The following is a 17,222-nucleotide window of genomic DNA, read 5'->3' on the forward strand; positions in this document are numbered from 1 at the left end:
CACACACACACAATGTTTTGACAGAAATCTTTGACAGGGGTGAGCGAGGTGTTTGCACACGACTCCGGCATTAATCCTGTATGTGCTTGCCCTTTGACAACATGTTTACTGTATAATACATCCAGGAGTCGAAGGCAATCCACCGCCTGACTGGTGATATATAGAAGGGACTGACGATGAGGTTAAGTCAAGATGAAGTCAGAGAGGGAGCACCACGAGTACACATATTGACAAGCGCCTTTGGCATGGATGGTCGGCAGTTAACTTCATGTCACTATTGATCAGGTGATTCAGCTGATTGATTTAGTCAATGTTGATGGATTGAAGGTGAGTGAGTAATTGGGGGGTGGGGGTAACAAACTGGCTTGCATCAGTATGAGGAAGGGTGATGGTTACTTCAGTACAATGCATATTAAAAGGTTTCTGCATAGTGTCTTAGGGGTCACACTGTATAGGACCAATTCAAATAGACTTAAAGTAATGCATTATAATAAAAGTAGATATGCTTTTTGTCATTTATGTACCATTAATGGAAATCAATGTTAAATAAGGGTTAAGGTTCCCAAAAGGTGAATGTATGTTAAAATACTCCATGCACATCAAAACCTGCTCTGGCTTAGCCTCCAAAACTGGTTGAATCTTCCTGAAGCTGACCAATCAGAACAGAGTAGGTTCACCAGGAGGGAGGGCCTTAAAGAGACAGGAGCTAAAACTGCTTGTTTCAGACAGAGGCTGAACTGAGGGGCTGCATAAAGAGCCAGTAGTAGTTAAATACTAAGTTTTATGAAATTTAAAGTCATGCCAAGACATTCCAGTATAACCACAGAATAAAAATGACCTTAGCAATAATTGCCTGAAGTCTCCAACCCAAACACATCAGCACACTTTTGGTATCTTCCCTACTAATGCTCTGTAAGACCTGTACTGCATGTTTACTTTATGCTTGTTATCTGGCTTTTTTGCCCTTAGCCTGATCTTCAACAAGTGAAACACGTCATATTGGATTGAGTGATTGACCCAACCAGTCAATAACATTCAACTGCTTGCTCTCTTCAGGTTTAACGTTCTGATAATTTGTCCTAAAATGGGTCGACTCTGTATAAAAATGACTATGAGTCTGACAGTCTTCACCAAATATGGATGTAAACAACCTTAATTTAAAGCTAAGGGTCTACACTTAAGAGTCATCATTTCCTTTAATCTCCGCTGAAGTAGAGAGCCAAAACAACTAAAAATGTTCTACTGATCCAAAGACTGCAAGTTACACAGCATGCAATCAATCCATAAACATGAAAGAGGATATCAAATAGACATAAAAGTCATAGTAAACACTGTAATCAGGAGTTTTGGTTGTTTTTTTTAATATTTCCCTATAAGGCAGACTTGCAAGTACACTCTTAACCAGAGAGGCCAAAGGTCAGAGGACCAATTCAGGAGCAGGTCATGCTTCACTGTCTTGCTCAAGGACACTAAGATGGAGAGACAGTAGACATACTGGCTGCCTGAACCTGAGACCACCCAGTTACAGGAGAGCAGGTCTCTCCAGCAAAGAGGCCAACGTGCCTGCAGTGAATAAACAGCCGAGGCCTATAAAGATAAAACCAGGCCATGCATATACAACAGATGACTGATTGAGACTTCAATCATAATGAGGCTGAAACTTGCTGATCCACAGAGACCAAAAATATGCCTTTTGGACTCGATCTGTGTCACTCTGGTTGAAAAAAGGTCTAAATGTCTGAAATACCGTTGTTGAGCAAAGAGTTTTGCAATTTACTGATGGAGTCATGTGCAGAAAAACACAATTTTGGCCTGGACCAAAAGACAAATCTTCTCAAAGAAGGCCATAAAATCAGCAGAGATTTGAACACACCAAGTTTGTGCAGGCAAAACATCTTCAAACACGGTACACTCATTGGCATAAAAATCTAAGTAATAAAATCACATATTAACACTTCAGCAGCCATTGTAGAGGTCACCATCAAACATAACATCTGCTATGTAGTTTATTGACCTCCAGAAGGTAACAAACTAAATATAAAACCCTTTTTGCAGCAGGGACATTGGGCCATAGTATAAAAATGTATTTATCCCTTTTTTTGGCCTTTCATTATCATTTTTGAAAGTTCAGATGAGACCAAATTTGAATGCATCTTAAGAAGAAACATAAAATAATGCAGCTGTGTATGCAATGCAAAGTGAAGAGCTCTACAATGGCTACCCTTCCATAGTCACGCCAACCCCTCCCAAGTACTCACCACATTGTAGCAGGACTTATTGTCTGATCCGGTGAAGTGATACGGGTCCACTGTGTTGCACCTCTGCATGTACATTTTGAACATGTTGTTGATGTGTTTCAGCGACATGATGCAGACGGCTGAGTTGGGTGTCGGTTCTGGAGAGTTCGGCTTTCCGCGGGCGAAGGCGGCGAAAAGCACGTCGTCACCTTCCTCCACCTTCAGCAACCTCTGCAGTTCGACATCGTTGCCCACCTTGGTGACGTAAGCCGCTTGGAGGATGTTGAACACCTTCACGGGTTCTGTGGAGCGTCGTCGCCTCTTATCGGTGCTGATGCATTCGAGGGGCATCTCCACGTAGCGGCGGATCGCCAGGTCGGTGGAGCACATCCGGACTATGCGGGTGTGGTAGGCCTGAGAGTCTCTGCTCACCCGCTGCACGGTGAGGAAATAGGTGAAGGGTCCGCTGTGGAAGGAGTGAACGTATTTCAGGTAGTAGTTTCCACGTAGAGAAGGAATCAAATCCATGTATGAATGGGGAGAGAAGAAGGTGAAGCCATTTTGGCTCGTCTTCATCTTCCGTAGGGAAATGGTATGAGGATGTGTCGCACTGCCTGATAAGTTTCTCATGCCTGGAATCTCAGAGTTTCCAACAAAAAACTTGATAACGTTACTCTCCACGTTGAGCACCTGCGAGCCAGAAGGGCTGACCACAACATCTGACTCGCTGGGTTGACCCTTGCCTGGTCTCACCTTGGCAGCAAAGCAGTACACCTCTTCGTCTACGGTTTTCGGGCTAATGTCATCATCCAGGACGTGGCGCCGACAAACACCGTTATCTGCCGACCCGCAGCTGTACAAACCCTTGTCGTAAATGTGCTCCACCACCAAGGCGATGTTGTGGTTGTCCACCCTGCCACCGCTGCCTGAGCCGTCTAGTTTCTGGCCGCAGGTCTCGTTGGCGAGCAGCGGCCCTGTGTGGTACTCTGACAGCTTCGTAAGATTTGCTGACAAGGCGTAGATTCGGTTCACGGCTCCAACATAGATGATCCCGTCCAGTGTCACCATATTCTGAATGGGGAAGTCGGCGGTGAACGTTGGGAGGTCGTAGGTGACCGATTGGTTGAGTTTGGATGTGTCGGATGATTTATCGCACTGGCCCTGCACGCTGGGGCACAGGGCCCACAGCAGCATGATGGCATGAACAGCTTCCAGCGGGCAAAGATTCATCCTGTTCCAGAGAGAAGACACATGAGAAATGAGCTGGTAAAAATGTCCCTGCTGGAACACAAAGAACTAAAAACATCCATCATAGATATCTCTGAATAGACTGGCCTAAATTTTCTGGTGTGTGAATATGTGGATAAAAGGCACAATCTGTGTTGAATAGGGAACACTGCGGAGAAACAAGAGGGGCATTGCAATCCCTTTGAGACTCATAAATAGGACTTTGTCAGGGTGTGAAACCAGGTTTTACTCACTTTACCACAAACAGTGAAACCAGTCATACTGAAGTGACTAGGATCTTTATGGTGACACAAAGCTTACATATCAGTGTCCTAATCATCACGTTTCTACTTCTGACTCTACTGACCCTACACAAGTCAGCAGTCAGACTTGGGTGAGCACTTCTGTGGTGCTCAGCTACGTTCCCAAATGACCACAGCGCAATGCAAAGCAGTGAATCACCCAGAGCGCGGTCCGCTCTGCAGGGCGACACAACCACGAGCCTAAGTTTAGACAGCAAGAGCCCAAGGGAGCGGAGATAAACTCATTTAAAACAAAAGAGGTGGGAGGGAAAAGGCAGGAGGGACCGTCCGGCAAAATGATAAATAACCCCAGCAATGAAATGGTAATCCACTGGGAGATGCTTTTAGTCAAAGGAGGGGGGTAGAGGGAGCGAGCAGCACTAGAGAATTTGCAAAATGTGCATTTGCATGCTCCCTATCTGGATGTGGTTTTAAAATGATCCCCCAGAAGTAAACCAAAACAAGGCAATAACATCAGGCACAGTAGGTTTGGTTTTTATACTCATGCGCAATGCAAAACCTCAATGAGATTCCCTCTGTGCATAATCGGACTGATTTATGACTGATGTCTCACAGTTAGCAGCTCATTTGTTTTTGTTTGCTTTTTAAAAGCAAGTCAGTGGGCAATTAAAAAAATATATTATGCCATCTGAGATCCAAAGAAAAGATTGAACGACATCTAATTAACATCTGCCTGTAGGCAAGCTCTTTTGAAAGTTCACAGCAGAAATACCACCGATGAGTGCCAAAGACAATAAACAATAGTCTGTTTTAATATAGATATTAATGATGCCATCCTAAAAAGATAAAAAATAAGTGTAGCGTGTTATAAAGTGTCACTATAAAATAACCCAAAAACACACCCTAAGGTCCTATTATAGCATCTAACACAGCATATTCGTTTAATAAGGGGATGCTGTGATGAGTAGTAACTTGTTGTGGTTTAAAGACATGAGTAACGGGGGCAATATTGCGCACCTGCACCAAACACAATAAATTTACAGCCTCATGGCACGGGTGTTTTTTTAAAGGACAAAAGGCGTTGTGTGAAACAGTGAAAATGTTTTCTGTTTGAAAGGAAAGTGACTCATGGCAAAAGGTCTCAGAAAACACACATGGGAAGTTGGTAAAATGGTGTTGGGAGCCAGAAAAAACATTTCAAAACAGGCTGTGATATCTAAAGTTGGAAGAAGAGGAGGAGGAGGGGGGTCAGGAGTTTCATGGTCAGGAGGGGGGGGGGGGGGGGGGGGGGATCTCTGCGCGTTTACGCATGAAAATACTATTAAGGATAAAAATGAAAACAGAGCAACGTCATGAAACTGAGAGGACATTTGGAGATAATAAACTCACCTGTTAGCGAGCAACAGTGTACGCTCCCTGAGCTCAAATCATATTCCGCTGGTCTCCTCAAAAGCGGGACTTCTTGACTTTCTCATCAAATCCAAAGTGATCGCTGTGGATTTCTATCTTCGCTTTTTTTTTCTTCTCCGTGAAAAAACAAAACAAACTCCAAGAAAGAAAAAAAAAATCCTCCAAATCTGACTTTATCTAGTTTCCAGAAATTTAAACTCTTGTTTGTTGCTCTCAGCTGAACACGAACCCAGTGAGACTCAACACTGAATGACTAACTGCATCCAGCACACACGCCGCTGGAGCTGCTGCAGCCCTCCTCACATCAGCCCCTCTCGTGGCGCGTAATGCCCCGCCCCTCGGTCTCCAAACGCAGTGACGCTTCCAGGTGCAAAGCCTCATCCGTTTGTGGAGCTCAGGTGAGACAGACATGCAGGCAGGGAAGCTGGAAAAACAGAGGAAATTGTGTATTATGAGCTTTACTGGGTGTTTATTATGTGGCACAAAACCACCAATTAAGACAAAATCTGGTACTTTTTTTTTTGCTCCAGAAAAGCAATATTTAATTCTAATGTATAATTTAATGCATTACTTAAATTATTATGATATCTCCCTTTTTTAAAATGTGATGTCAACTTTTATGTCCCAAAGGAAGTGTAATTTTTTTTTTATTACCTAACATAAAACAACTTCTTCTGAATAAGGTGGTTTGAAACCAATAATAAAGCTTATTTTACAACACAAGTGAGACAACCACTGTGCCCTTACACTTCATAAATGTTCAAAAGAAAAAGAAAAATCAAAGAAAAAGGTCACATAGGTAAAGTTAAGTCCTTCCTTTTTCCACCTGACTCTCCTCCAGAGCTCCCTGTGAGTCAGAAGACTGGTCGTCATGTTAAAACGGCTCACTCAGCCATAAATAATGAGCTAAGTTATAAAGGCTAAACCAACTGTGTGTGTCTCTCTCTCTGTATGTGTGTGTGTGTGTGTCAGCTATGAATCACAGTGGGCAGCACAAAAAATTCCTTTGTCCCACTTCCTGAAAGGAGGGCAGTTGGAATGAAGACTGGAAAGCCTGATAACAGAGTGCGGATGGAGAATTAATAGGTAGGAGCTGGTGAGGAGCGGCAGAGTGGCAGTTTGAGCTCACTTTCTTACAGACACAGTGCAACATGTGAGGGTTTAATGAGACAGACAAGACAAGGGGACGAGTGTGTTCAAGTGGCTGAATGAGTGATGTGACGGAAATTGTGACATCTTCAACACAAAACGAGACATATCACTCTTTCTGCTGAAGTGTTTCAGTGAGGTAAAGTGTCATTAAAGACTGATAGTTTCCTCTTCCCCTTTTTCCCCCTCCAGGCTCAGCTGCTTTTAAATGTCTGCTACTGTCATTCATTCTTAAAACTAAATCTGACCATTCATGATTTTTGACTTAAGAGACTTTTTTTAGTGCAACCTCTTCTAATTAATTAACATTTCTATTCTTAACTTCCTTGATTTCCCACCGGACAACACCGTCAACCCACCAGAGAGCCCTTAATCTGTCACTGCATCACTAACCTTTATGTCTCACCTCAAAGGACCATTGAGAAGGAATCTTCATTTACAGTGGTGTAAAAGAGCAGCATATTAAACCAAAGTAGTTGCAGCAGTTTGGTTAAAACACTTAAGACAAACCAGAAAGAGGAAATGTATATAATCTAAATTTAGTCCCAGACATCAATAAAAAAAGCTCCAGCCAGGATCAACAGTTAGCTTAGCGTGGAAACGAGGGGAAACAGGTAGCCTGGTTCTGTCCAAAGCTAACAAAAGCTCATAAATGAACACACTGTATCTCGTTTGTTTAATCTGAATCCGAAAAAAACCTGAAGAAGTTAAAAACAACAACTTCTTGGAGTCTTATCATCACATTGTGCAGAACTATTCCTTAAGGAATTAAAAAGAATTACAATCCAATGAATGTACTGGATGATGTTATTGTTGTAATGCAGCAGACAAAGGTAATTAGTTTCATCATGTCAAAACAGCCACTCTGTCAATAAATCTTACAAATCATCTTTAGCATCAACTAAACGCTTCAAATGCAAATTCAGTCCATGTGTGTTCTTGCAAAATAAAAAAGACTCTTATAAAAGTTGTTGTCTGAAACCTTTTTTTTTTTTTCCTTCTCTTACTGATGAGCCAGAAGTTTCTCAACACATCCTCACTTCTTCTGTAGTGTGTGTGTTTGTTGAAGGAACTGTGTTTTGCATTACCTCTGGGCATCTCTGACGCAGTTGCTAAGGGGAGTGTCTGACAAAGGGTGTGTGTGTGTGTGTGTGTGTGTGTGTGTGTGTGTGTGTGTGTGTGTGTGTGTGTCTATACCCATGGGGTGTGTCTGTGTGGCTCCTTTGGTGGTAAACTCTGTTTTAACTTGAGCTCTCGTCTTTGGCGGGGAGCAGAAGAAGAAGACGAAGAAGACGAAGAAGGGGAAGGAAAAGGTCGGCATGGTGGTGAACCTCACACTGCTGGCATTCAGGCTTGTGGAAACCTCGATGTATGACACGCACTGCAGGAATGATCTGCATCCTGCCACCACAAACACCTGCAGCTAAACTATGCACTTTCTATTTTCTGTGCATGTTTTTGTGTTTGTGTGTGCTTCTATACATGCTCTATAAGTGGCTGAGATGATGTGTGATTGCTTAAAGTTGCATTAAAGGATCAGTTCACACAAATAAATACTGTACCAGTCAGTGTACTTGTGTGGAAGCAGAAATCTCAGAGACTGACACAATATGGCAAAAAAGTAAGATTGTATTGCCAACTGTTTTTTCCAAAGAATTAATCTCATTTCTTAAGACAACATGGACGAGGAGTCTTTAAAATTTGAGCATGTCCTGTTCTATGATAATCAGATACTCTGCTGATACTATGAAGAGGGTGTGATATGATCCAAAGCTCTAGAACAGCAACTAAATGGACTTTGTGGTGAGATTGTTTTGTCAAATAGAAGATATTGCCTTCGTCATCGGTGCATTACATCACCTTTCTTCCTGTTTGTCTTTGTTCTGCAGGCTTTGAATTAACAAAAGACACATAAGTCATCATCTTTTTAACAGGTTTATTGAGGAGGACAGGACACATATTGGTTTGTTAACACAAGAAAGGAAGCATGGTTCAACACTATAGATGATAGATGATGAAATCTTCCAAATTGTTTCATTGTTTTGTTGTTAGGACAGGTAACATAATGTTTTGGGTGAACTGACCCTTTTAAAACCAACTACAATTGCATGTATGTGACTTATTTTGGCGCCATCTGCTGGTGTTTGAAGGGAACAGGGATATTTGGTCTCCTGGGACACACCAGGACTCTCGGGTCAGGCTTAATTGTGAAGCTACAGAGTTGAAAGTGAAAAGAGCAATCTTAGAGATAAAAGCGAGGGAGGAGCAGGGAGGAGCAGAGCTGCACTTAGTCTTGATTCCAACCTTTCTGTCATCCATCCCATGTACCCAAACCAAGTCCAACTAAGAATATTTATCACCTGCAGGGTCAATATAAACCCTGGTTAACTGCTGACCAGGACAGTTATCTCTGATTGATGATCTTGACCCATCAGAGGCCCTGATTTCTTCATTCTGCAGATGGACTATTTAGCTCTCCCAGTTTCCGTTAGCTCACAGAGGGGCGTAGTAATTCGCTCCTGACTCAGCCGTGTTAACTCCCATAGACAAGCTTCATGAGCAGGATCATTAAAGTTCATGATAGATAATGACAGGGCAGGTCATAAAAGGTTACGTGAAATAAGGCGGTCAAAGGTGGATTTATAGCTGATTCTTTGAGTGTCACTAAGATTAATGGAAAAAATATTAGGTTTTTCTTGTTGGGGGGGGGAAAAGTTGCACCTGTTTATCAAATCTTCATCTGTCCTGCAGCTGTAGTGAATTAATTATGGTTTATTTTTTGCTACTCCAGTTGCACCAGCTGGTATCTCTGCCTTAATGACTGTTGAATATCAGTTATAAATGCCCCAAATGTGAAAATATGACAATTATATCAAATCGTCTCTCTTCACCTCTATACTTTTTTTTATCCCCAAAACGTTTTTGTTATCATTTCTCTCATCAGATTAGTGTAAATCTGACATTTATCAAGAATGTTTTCACTCTCTTAAACACATCTGCTACTGAACACTGTAGCTGCTGAAAATACACATACAGTCATTTGTTCTGGTGTCCACATTATTTTGGCCATATCTCAAAACATGGGCAAAGAAAGTGAAAAACTACAACTGTACTGCAAAACAACAACAACAACTAAAAAAATAAATACTTTGTTTTTTAACCCTCCTGTTGTCCTCGAGTCAAGGAAGGAAGAAAGAAGGAAAGGAGGAAGGACGGAAGGAAAGGAAGGAGAAGGAATGAAATGAGGGAGGGAGGAAGGAGGGAATGAAGGAAGGGAAGAAGGAAGGAAAGAAGGACAGAGGAAAGAAGGTAGGAGGGAAGGAAAGAAGGAGGGAGGGAGGAAGGAAGGAAGGAAGGAAGGAAGGAAAGAAGGAAGGAAGGAAGGAAGGTAAGAAAGAGAGAAGGAAGGAAGGGAGGGAGAAAGAAAGGGGGATGGAGGAAGGAAAGAAGGAAGTGAGGAAAGAGAGAGGAAGGAAAGAAAGAGAGAAGGTAAGAAGGAACAGTGAAAACAGATGGGGTCAATTTGACCCGGGAGGACGACACAAAGGTTAAAGTATAAAAATGGAGTCAGTACCTCTGCTTCCCAGGTTAGCGCTTAGATGTAGTCATGAACCTTCAAAATAAAATGTCTCCAAAATTGATAATATAATTTTACTTTTATTGAAACTTATTTTTCGGTAGTCTTACCTTCTTATAAATACATCCTGAGCACCGACAGTCATGTTGTTTCCCGCTCAGATGAAACCTTTTACCTCTGGGTTCTAGTGCAGCTTCACCAGTCATCAGATGAGTCTTCTCCAAGGCTGAACTTCATATTTCCATGTGTGAACAGATCAGATCAGCGCTCTCATCTTCTGTTACCTGTTGGTCAGATAGACAGACAGACTCTTAATGAAAAAGGAAATCAAAAGATTACAATCTCATGCATCACAGGAGGCTGCAGTCAATAAGTTTCTGCTGCGTCTGTATCTGACAATCTGTCCAGTCATGGAGGGCGTCACAACAGAGCTCATATCAAGACCCAGGCTTTGGATCGAAGGTCATCAGTCGATGTTATAAACATGATAAAAAAAGCTATCATCAGAACAAAGTGCACACATGGCATCTGCAGAATTTAAATCACAGAGTCCATCAACGTCCCAGAGTTGAGATGCTGTATAATAGAAAATAGCTCTGTGGGTTTTAATGTGGTTGAGTTTATTGGACAGCTTTTAAGACACATTAAAAACATTTAGGCAAGTCTCAAAAATGCCAAAAGGAAGCCAAATGCTCTGAGTGCACTTTTTGGGGTTGCTCCCCCTTCCCTCACTAAGTCCAAAAAGGATGTGCTGGCTTTTGCTACCCTGTTAGCCAGAAGACTGATTGTAATTAATTGAAATGCCCGCTGGATTAGAGACACCCTTTATTTTCTTAAATTGGAGAAAATCAGACTATCTTTATCTGGCTGCTCCGGTAAATTTGGGAAATTATGGCTGAAAAATGACTACTTTACTCTTTGTATATGTACAAACCCTCCTGTTGTCCTCGAGTCAAGGAAGGAAGGGATGAAGAAGGAAAGAAAGGAGGGAGGGAGGAAGGAAAGAAGGAAGGTAGGACGGAGGGAGGAAAGAAGGAAGGGAGGGAGGGAGGGAGGGAGGGAGGAAGGGAGAAAGGAAAAGAAGATGAGAGGAAGGAAGGAAAGAAGGACAGAGGGAGGAAGGTCGGAGGAGGAAAGAAAGAGGGAGGAAGAACAGACAGAAGGAAGGAAGGAAGGAAGGAAGGAAGGAAGCTATTCATTTTGTAATATTAATTTTGTAATATTGTGAATAGCTGGTAATTTTTGATTTACTATAATAAAACATCAGTCGTGTTCACTAGTTAAAGTAGCCCAACAACAGATTTACAAGACAAATGCTCTGTGACCGGTGGGGTTACTGTAATTTATGTGTCTTTTGACATGTTGTTTCTGTAACGTAATCAAAAGACGAAGGAGAAAAAAACAAAAAAAAAAAAACTGCACTGCATTTAGTATTCAGGATCACTCAATTCCCATTTCCTGCCAGTCTCGTCTTGTTAAACTGTTTATGGGAAGCTTCAAGAGCTCTTAAACTCTCCCATCCTGGTTGTTTATCTGTGGAAGCTTTCACTAAAATAAACCTCACGCAAGTACCAGCAAAAATCACAGCGTTGCATCTGAGCTTTATGCTGCATTTATTGTCCATATTCTTCAAATGCAAACTCTAATCTGCAGTAAGTATTGATCTTTATTTGGTATGTGTATATGAGTGAGTTGCAATAATGTCTCAGTGTAGGTTTGGATCCATCTAAATCAGGGATGTCAAACTCATTTTCATTCAAGGACCCACATACAGTCCAATTTGATCTCATGTGGGCCGGACCATTAAGAAGATGGAAGGAGCGATGGAAGGAAAGAAGGAAAAAAGAAAGAAAGGGAGGAAGGACAGATGGAAGGAAGGAAGAAAGTGAGGAAGGAAGGAAAACAAGACAGGAAGGAAAGATGGAAGGAACGAAGGAAGGAAAAAAGAAAGAAAGAAAGAAAGAAAGGGAAGGAGGACAGATGGAAGAAAGGGAGAAAGGAAGGAAGGAAGGAAGGAAGGAAGGAAGGAAGGAAGGAAAGAAGAAAAAAGAAAGAAAGAAAGAAAGAAAGAAAGAAAGAAAGAAAGAAAGAAAGGGAAGGAGGACAGATGGAAGAAAGGGAGAAAGGAAGGAAGGAAGGAAGGAAGGAAAGAAGAAAAAAGAAAGAAAGAAAGAAAGAAAGAAAGGGAAGGAGAACAGATGGAAGAAAGGGAGGAAGGAAGGAAGGAAAGAAGGAAAAAAGAAAGAAAGGGAAGGAGAACAGATGGAAGAAAGGGAGGAAGGAAGGAAGGAAGGAAGCAACGAAGGAAGGAAGGAAGGACAGATGGAAGAAAGGGAGAAAGGAAGGAAGGAAGGAAGGAAGGAAGGAAGGAAGGAAGGAAAGAAGAAAAAAGAAAGAAAGAAAGAAAGAAAGAAAGAAAGAAAGGGAAGGAGGACAGATGGAAGAAAGGGAGAAAGGAAGGAAGGAAGGAAGGAAGGAAAGAAGAAAAAAGAAAGAAAGAAAGAAAGAAAGAAAGAAAGGGAAGGAGAACAGATGGAAGAAAGGGAGGAAGGAAGGAAGGAAGGAAGGAAGGAAGGAAGGACAGATGGAAGGGAGGAAGGAAGACAGGAAGGAAGGAAGGAAGGAAGGAAGGAAAACAAGACAGGAAGGAAAGATGGAAGGAAGGAAAGAAAGAAAGAAAGAAAGAAAGAAAGGGAAGAAGGACAGATGGAAGAAAGGGAGGAAGGAAGGAAGGAAGGAAGGAAGGACAGATGGAAGGAAGGAAAACAAACAGGAAGGAAAGTGGGCCGGAATGGATACCTCTGTGGGCCGGTTCTGGCCCACGGGCCGCATGTTTGACACCCCTGATCTAAACAATTACATTGATATAAGATTTTGTTTTAATCTACATATTATTTCAATAGATCTTTTATAATTACAACATGACAGCGGATATTCAACTGAGGAAGCTCATGTGATTTAATTGAAAGCTCCAGAAACAGCTGCTAAATTGACCTGTTAGTGAGATGATGGAGTCAACTCATGTTTCGAGAATGAGTTTTTAAGATAACATCAATGAGAAGTCCTTCAAAAACAATAGTAAAATAAAAAAGAATGTGTCTTCTGTTCCCGTTGCCCCTGACAACCAGGCAAACTTTGCTGAGGAAGAGGGTGTGATGTGACTCAAAGCTCCACAACAGCTCTACTAAATAGACCTTGTGGTGAGATTGTCTTATCAAATACAGGATACCAACATGATATATCTTGTTGATTGGTGTGCTACGTCATCTTTCTTCCCTGTTTATCTTTGTTCTGCAGGCTGGTGAATGAACAAAAGAAAAATAAGTCATTTCTTAAACACATCTGTGGTGGAGAACGGAACAAAACTTATGAATAGTTTTACAGAGAAGTGACAAATTAAAGGAAAAGCAAGTGCTAGGCTGAATGTTTGAACCCTATGCAGTGAGCGGATCCGGTGGCTCTGATGAAGTGTGGGAGCCTTTCTGCTGGCAGGGTTTGAGTAGGATGACAAAGCACCCATCTGTAGGGCACAAGGGGTCACTGAGTGGTTTGATGAGGATGAAAATAATGTGAATCTTGTGCTATGGCCTTCACAGTCTCCAGATTTAAACCCAACTGAACACCTTTGGGTAGATTTTGGACCAACGTATTAGAAAGCAAACATGATTAACATATAATCTACTTTACTATGTATTATGTTTTCAATGTGTATGTATATTTCTATTAACCCTCCTGTTGTCCTCGAGTCAAGGAAGGAAGGGAGGAAGGAAAGGAGGAAGGAAGGACGGAAGGAAAGGAGGGAGGGAGGGAGGGAGGAAGGAAGGAAGGAAAGGAGGGAGGAAGGAAGCTAAGAGGGAGGAAGAAAAGAAGGAAGGAAGGAAGGAAGGACGGAGGAAAGAAAGAGGGAGGGAGGGAGAAAGGAAGGAAGGAAGGAAGGAAAGAAAGAAGGACAGATGGAAAGAAGGAAGGAAGGAAGGAAGGAATGAAGGACAGAGGAAAGAAGGAGGGAGGGAGGGAGTAAGGAAAAGAGGAAAGAAGGAAGGAAAGACAGAAGGAAGGACAGAGGAAGGAAGGAAGGAAGGAAAGAAGGAATGACTGTCTGATTAGTTTCTGTTTCTTATTCATTTGCTTATTATATTATTTTACATTTGCACTATCCTATGGCTTTGTGTGTGTGTGTGTGGGGGGGGGGGGGGGTACACTCATCTGTATTTTGATATTTCATACTAACTGTATTACAAAACTGTTATGTTGTTGAAAAATGGAAAATACAAAATAATGAAATAAAAACATCTCTGGTTATCATCTTATCAGAACAGGTGACCTAATGTTTTGGAAAGAAGAAGTTGTCAAGAAAAAACTTTGTGTCAATTATAAATGATGGATTATTGTACAAAATGTGTAACGGTTTCATAATCACATGTTTATCTTTCAATTAACACTATGAGGAAAGAAGGAGGGAGGGAGGGAGGGAGAAAGGAAAAGAGGAAGGAAGGAAGGAAGGAAGGAAAGGAGGAAGGAAGGAAGCTAAGAGGAAGGGAGGAAAGAAGGAAGGAGGGAAGGAAGGACGGAGGGAGGGAGAAAGGAAACGAGGAAAGAAGGAAGAAAGAGAGAAAGAAGGAAGGAAATGAGGAAGGGAGGAAGAAGGAAGGAAGGAAAGGAGGGAGGAAGGAAGCTAAGAGGGAGGGAGGGAGGAAAGAAGGAAAGAAGGAAGGAAGGAAGGAAGGAAGGAGGGAGGAAAGGAGGGAGGGAGAAAGGAAAAGAGGAACGAAGGAAGGACAGAAGGAAGGAAGGACGGAGGAAAGAAGGAGGGAGGGAGGGAGAAAGGAAAAGAGGAAGGAAGGAAGGAAGGAAGAAAAGAAGGACAGAAGGAAAGGAGGAAGGAAGAGAGAAAGAAGGAAGGAAGGAAAGGAGGGAGGAAGGAAGCTAAGAGGGAGGGAGGGAGGAAAGAAGGAAGGAAGGAAGGAAGGAAAGAAAGGAGGGAAGAAGGAAGCTAAGAGGGAGGTAGGAAAGAAGGAAGGATTTAAAGGAAAGACTGAATCTACATTCATCAACACAACGTCCAAAATGAAAAGACGAAATGAAAACAGCCAAGAGACAAAATGAACAGAGAATCAGTAGAATGAAGATATCAAAAGATTTCCCACCGGATGATCTGACGTCCGACACACAGATGTGATAGAAGTGATGTATCCCTTCAGAGAGCGTCCTGACTGATGCAGAACCAGGTGTGACGCAGAGGAGGAACATCTGTATTGAGCTGGTGTGGTGGACGCTGAGGCCTTAGGGGATGAATCTCTGCCAGCCTTCCTCTGGCGTGATGTCATAGCATGCTTCATTGTTTTCACTGTTCACTACTGCAACAGCTGAGAGGGCCAGACGCCAGAGAAAGATTGTTCCTCCGAAAAACGCTGGATGTTTTTTTCTGAAGGCCTGTTTTCATTTTATGTCTGATTACAAAAGGAACTTCTGTCAATTCACCAACAACTAAAGAAAATTTAAGAGGCTGGAGGAAAAAAAAACATTTTGTACTGAGAAAAGGGGAGGGAGGAAGCTAAGAGGGAGGGAGGAAAGAAGGAAGGAAGAAAGGAAGGAAGGAAGGAAGGAAGGAAGGAAGGAAGGAAGGAAGGAGGGAGGGAGGGAGAAAGGAAAAGAGGAAGGAAGGTAGGAAGGTAGGAAGGAAGGAAGGAAGGAAGGAAGGAAGGAAGGAGGGAGGGAGAAAGGAAAAGAGGAAGGAAGGAAGGAAGGAAGGAGGGAAGGACAGAGGAAAGAAGGAGGTAGGGAGGAAGAAAGGAAAAGAGGAAGGAAGGAAGGAAGGAAAGGAGGGAAGGAAAGGAGGGAGGAAGAAGGAAGGAAGGAAAGGAGGGAGGAAGGAAGCTAAGAGGGAGGGAGGAAAGAAGGAAGGAAGGACGGAGGAAATAAGGAAGGAGGGAGGGAGAAAGGAAAAAAGAATTTGCCCTCAGGGAGTTTAAATCCAATGAATTATAATAGCCAAATATAATTACCATGAAAAATCACATTAAATGCAAAAACATCCAGGTGCAGAAAACACAACACAATGTAAAGATAAGAAAGCAAGCAAAGGAGCATCAGGTAAGACATCAGGTAAGACATCAGGTAAGACATCAGGTAAGACACCAGGTAAGACACCAGGTAAGACATCAGGTAAGACATCAGGTAAGACATCAGGTAAGACATCACTAACACTAAATGAATTCTATTGATATCTTGTCTTATCTTTAGTGATTTGAGTAAGATGCCCTGGAGGCAAACCGCCTGAGAGCTCATTGTGTAGGCGAGTCGGGGCAAACCCGGACAGCAGCAGCTCCCCTGAGGGTTTGTCTGTTGAAAGCAAATAAAGAAGATGTGCTAGCAGCTAGAGAACACAGGGTAGTGTGTGTGTGTGTGTGTGTGTGTGTGTGTGTGTGTGTGTGTGTGTGTGTGTGTGTGTGTGTGTGTGTGTGTGTGTGTGTGTGATTTTGGCTCAAGAAACCAGCTTTGTCTCAGCTGCAGATGTCTGTTAACAGATCAGAAAGGCCAGCGCTGGACTGCAGATGAAATGAATGTGCAGCCTGTTAGCGCCCACCGATGGTTGAGTAGCAGGATGTACTCTACAAAAACAAACATGTTGTGTAATCTTGAGCAATTTAAAAGTATTAAACAGCATTTAAGGCTAAACAAAACTTACTGGAGATGTTTCTTGGAACCAGGAAGTCTGGCCACTTAAATGAAATAAATCTGATGTTTAAACCTCTAGTCTAAGAAATGAAACCACACAGACTTTAGATGAAAGCTCACTGACTTGGCTCTTGTCTGTTGTAGCTGAAAAACAGATTGACTATTGTGAAGACCCCTGTCATATGTAGGGGGGTTGCTGCTTATTCACCTGTGTATTGTGCTCTACAGGTGGCTTGTTAGTCCTACTGGGAGCACCTGATACCAGTAACCAGTGTTTCTAGGGAATAAAGCCTGGCTGCTGCAGCTTGCAGGCTGTGTCACTCTCCTCTGATTGCTCACAGCTGCTGTTGTGTTCCCGCTCTCTGTTCCCCTCTCCAGTTACTTCCTTTGGTTTGGTTTATTATGTTTCCTTAGATTAACTATGCTCTTTCTTGCACCTTGTTTTACATCCATGCACACCATACACTGCTGACGCTACTTATATCTACACCTTAGTCACTTTTAAAATTTGGCTTAATTTGGGTTCATTTGGTTTAATAAAGTTTCTTTTGTTAAATGGTGTCATAGTGTGTCTCCCTTCTGTTTTGGACATTTGAGCCCGGTCATAACATTATCTTACTTAGACATATTAAGGAGAACAACATTAAAACAAACAAAATAATTCATGCAAATGCTTCAATT

At 42.3% G+C, this 17,222-nt stretch overlaps 1 protein-coding gene across 1 annotated transcript in view; it reads right to left on the reverse strand.

Moving 5' to 3' along the window:
• met (MET proto-oncogene, receptor tyrosine kinase) overlaps nt 1-5,431 on the reverse strand; it is a 60,565-nt gene extending 55,134 nt beyond the window's left edge. The window contains exons 1-2 of the mRNA XM_053318897.1: nt 5,117-5,431; nt 2,259-3,468 (exon numbers count right to left, since the gene is read on the reverse strand). Of these exons, the coding sequence (XP_053174872.1) occupies nt 2,259-3,467 (1,209 nt within the window). The 5' untranslated portion in view covers nt 3,468; nt 5,117-5,431. The remainder of the gene's footprint in view (nt 1-2,258; nt 3,469-5,116) is intronic.
• Between the last annotated feature and the right edge of the window lie 11,791 nt (nt 5,432-17,222).

Source organism: Scomber japonicus, chromosome 5, assembly GCF_027409825.1.
Source record: "Scomber japonicus isolate fScoJap1 chromosome 5, fScoJap1.pri, whole genome shotgun sequence".
Taxonomy (NCBI): domain Eukaryota; kingdom Metazoa; phylum Chordata; class Actinopteri; order Scombriformes; family Scombridae; genus Scomber; species Scomber japonicus.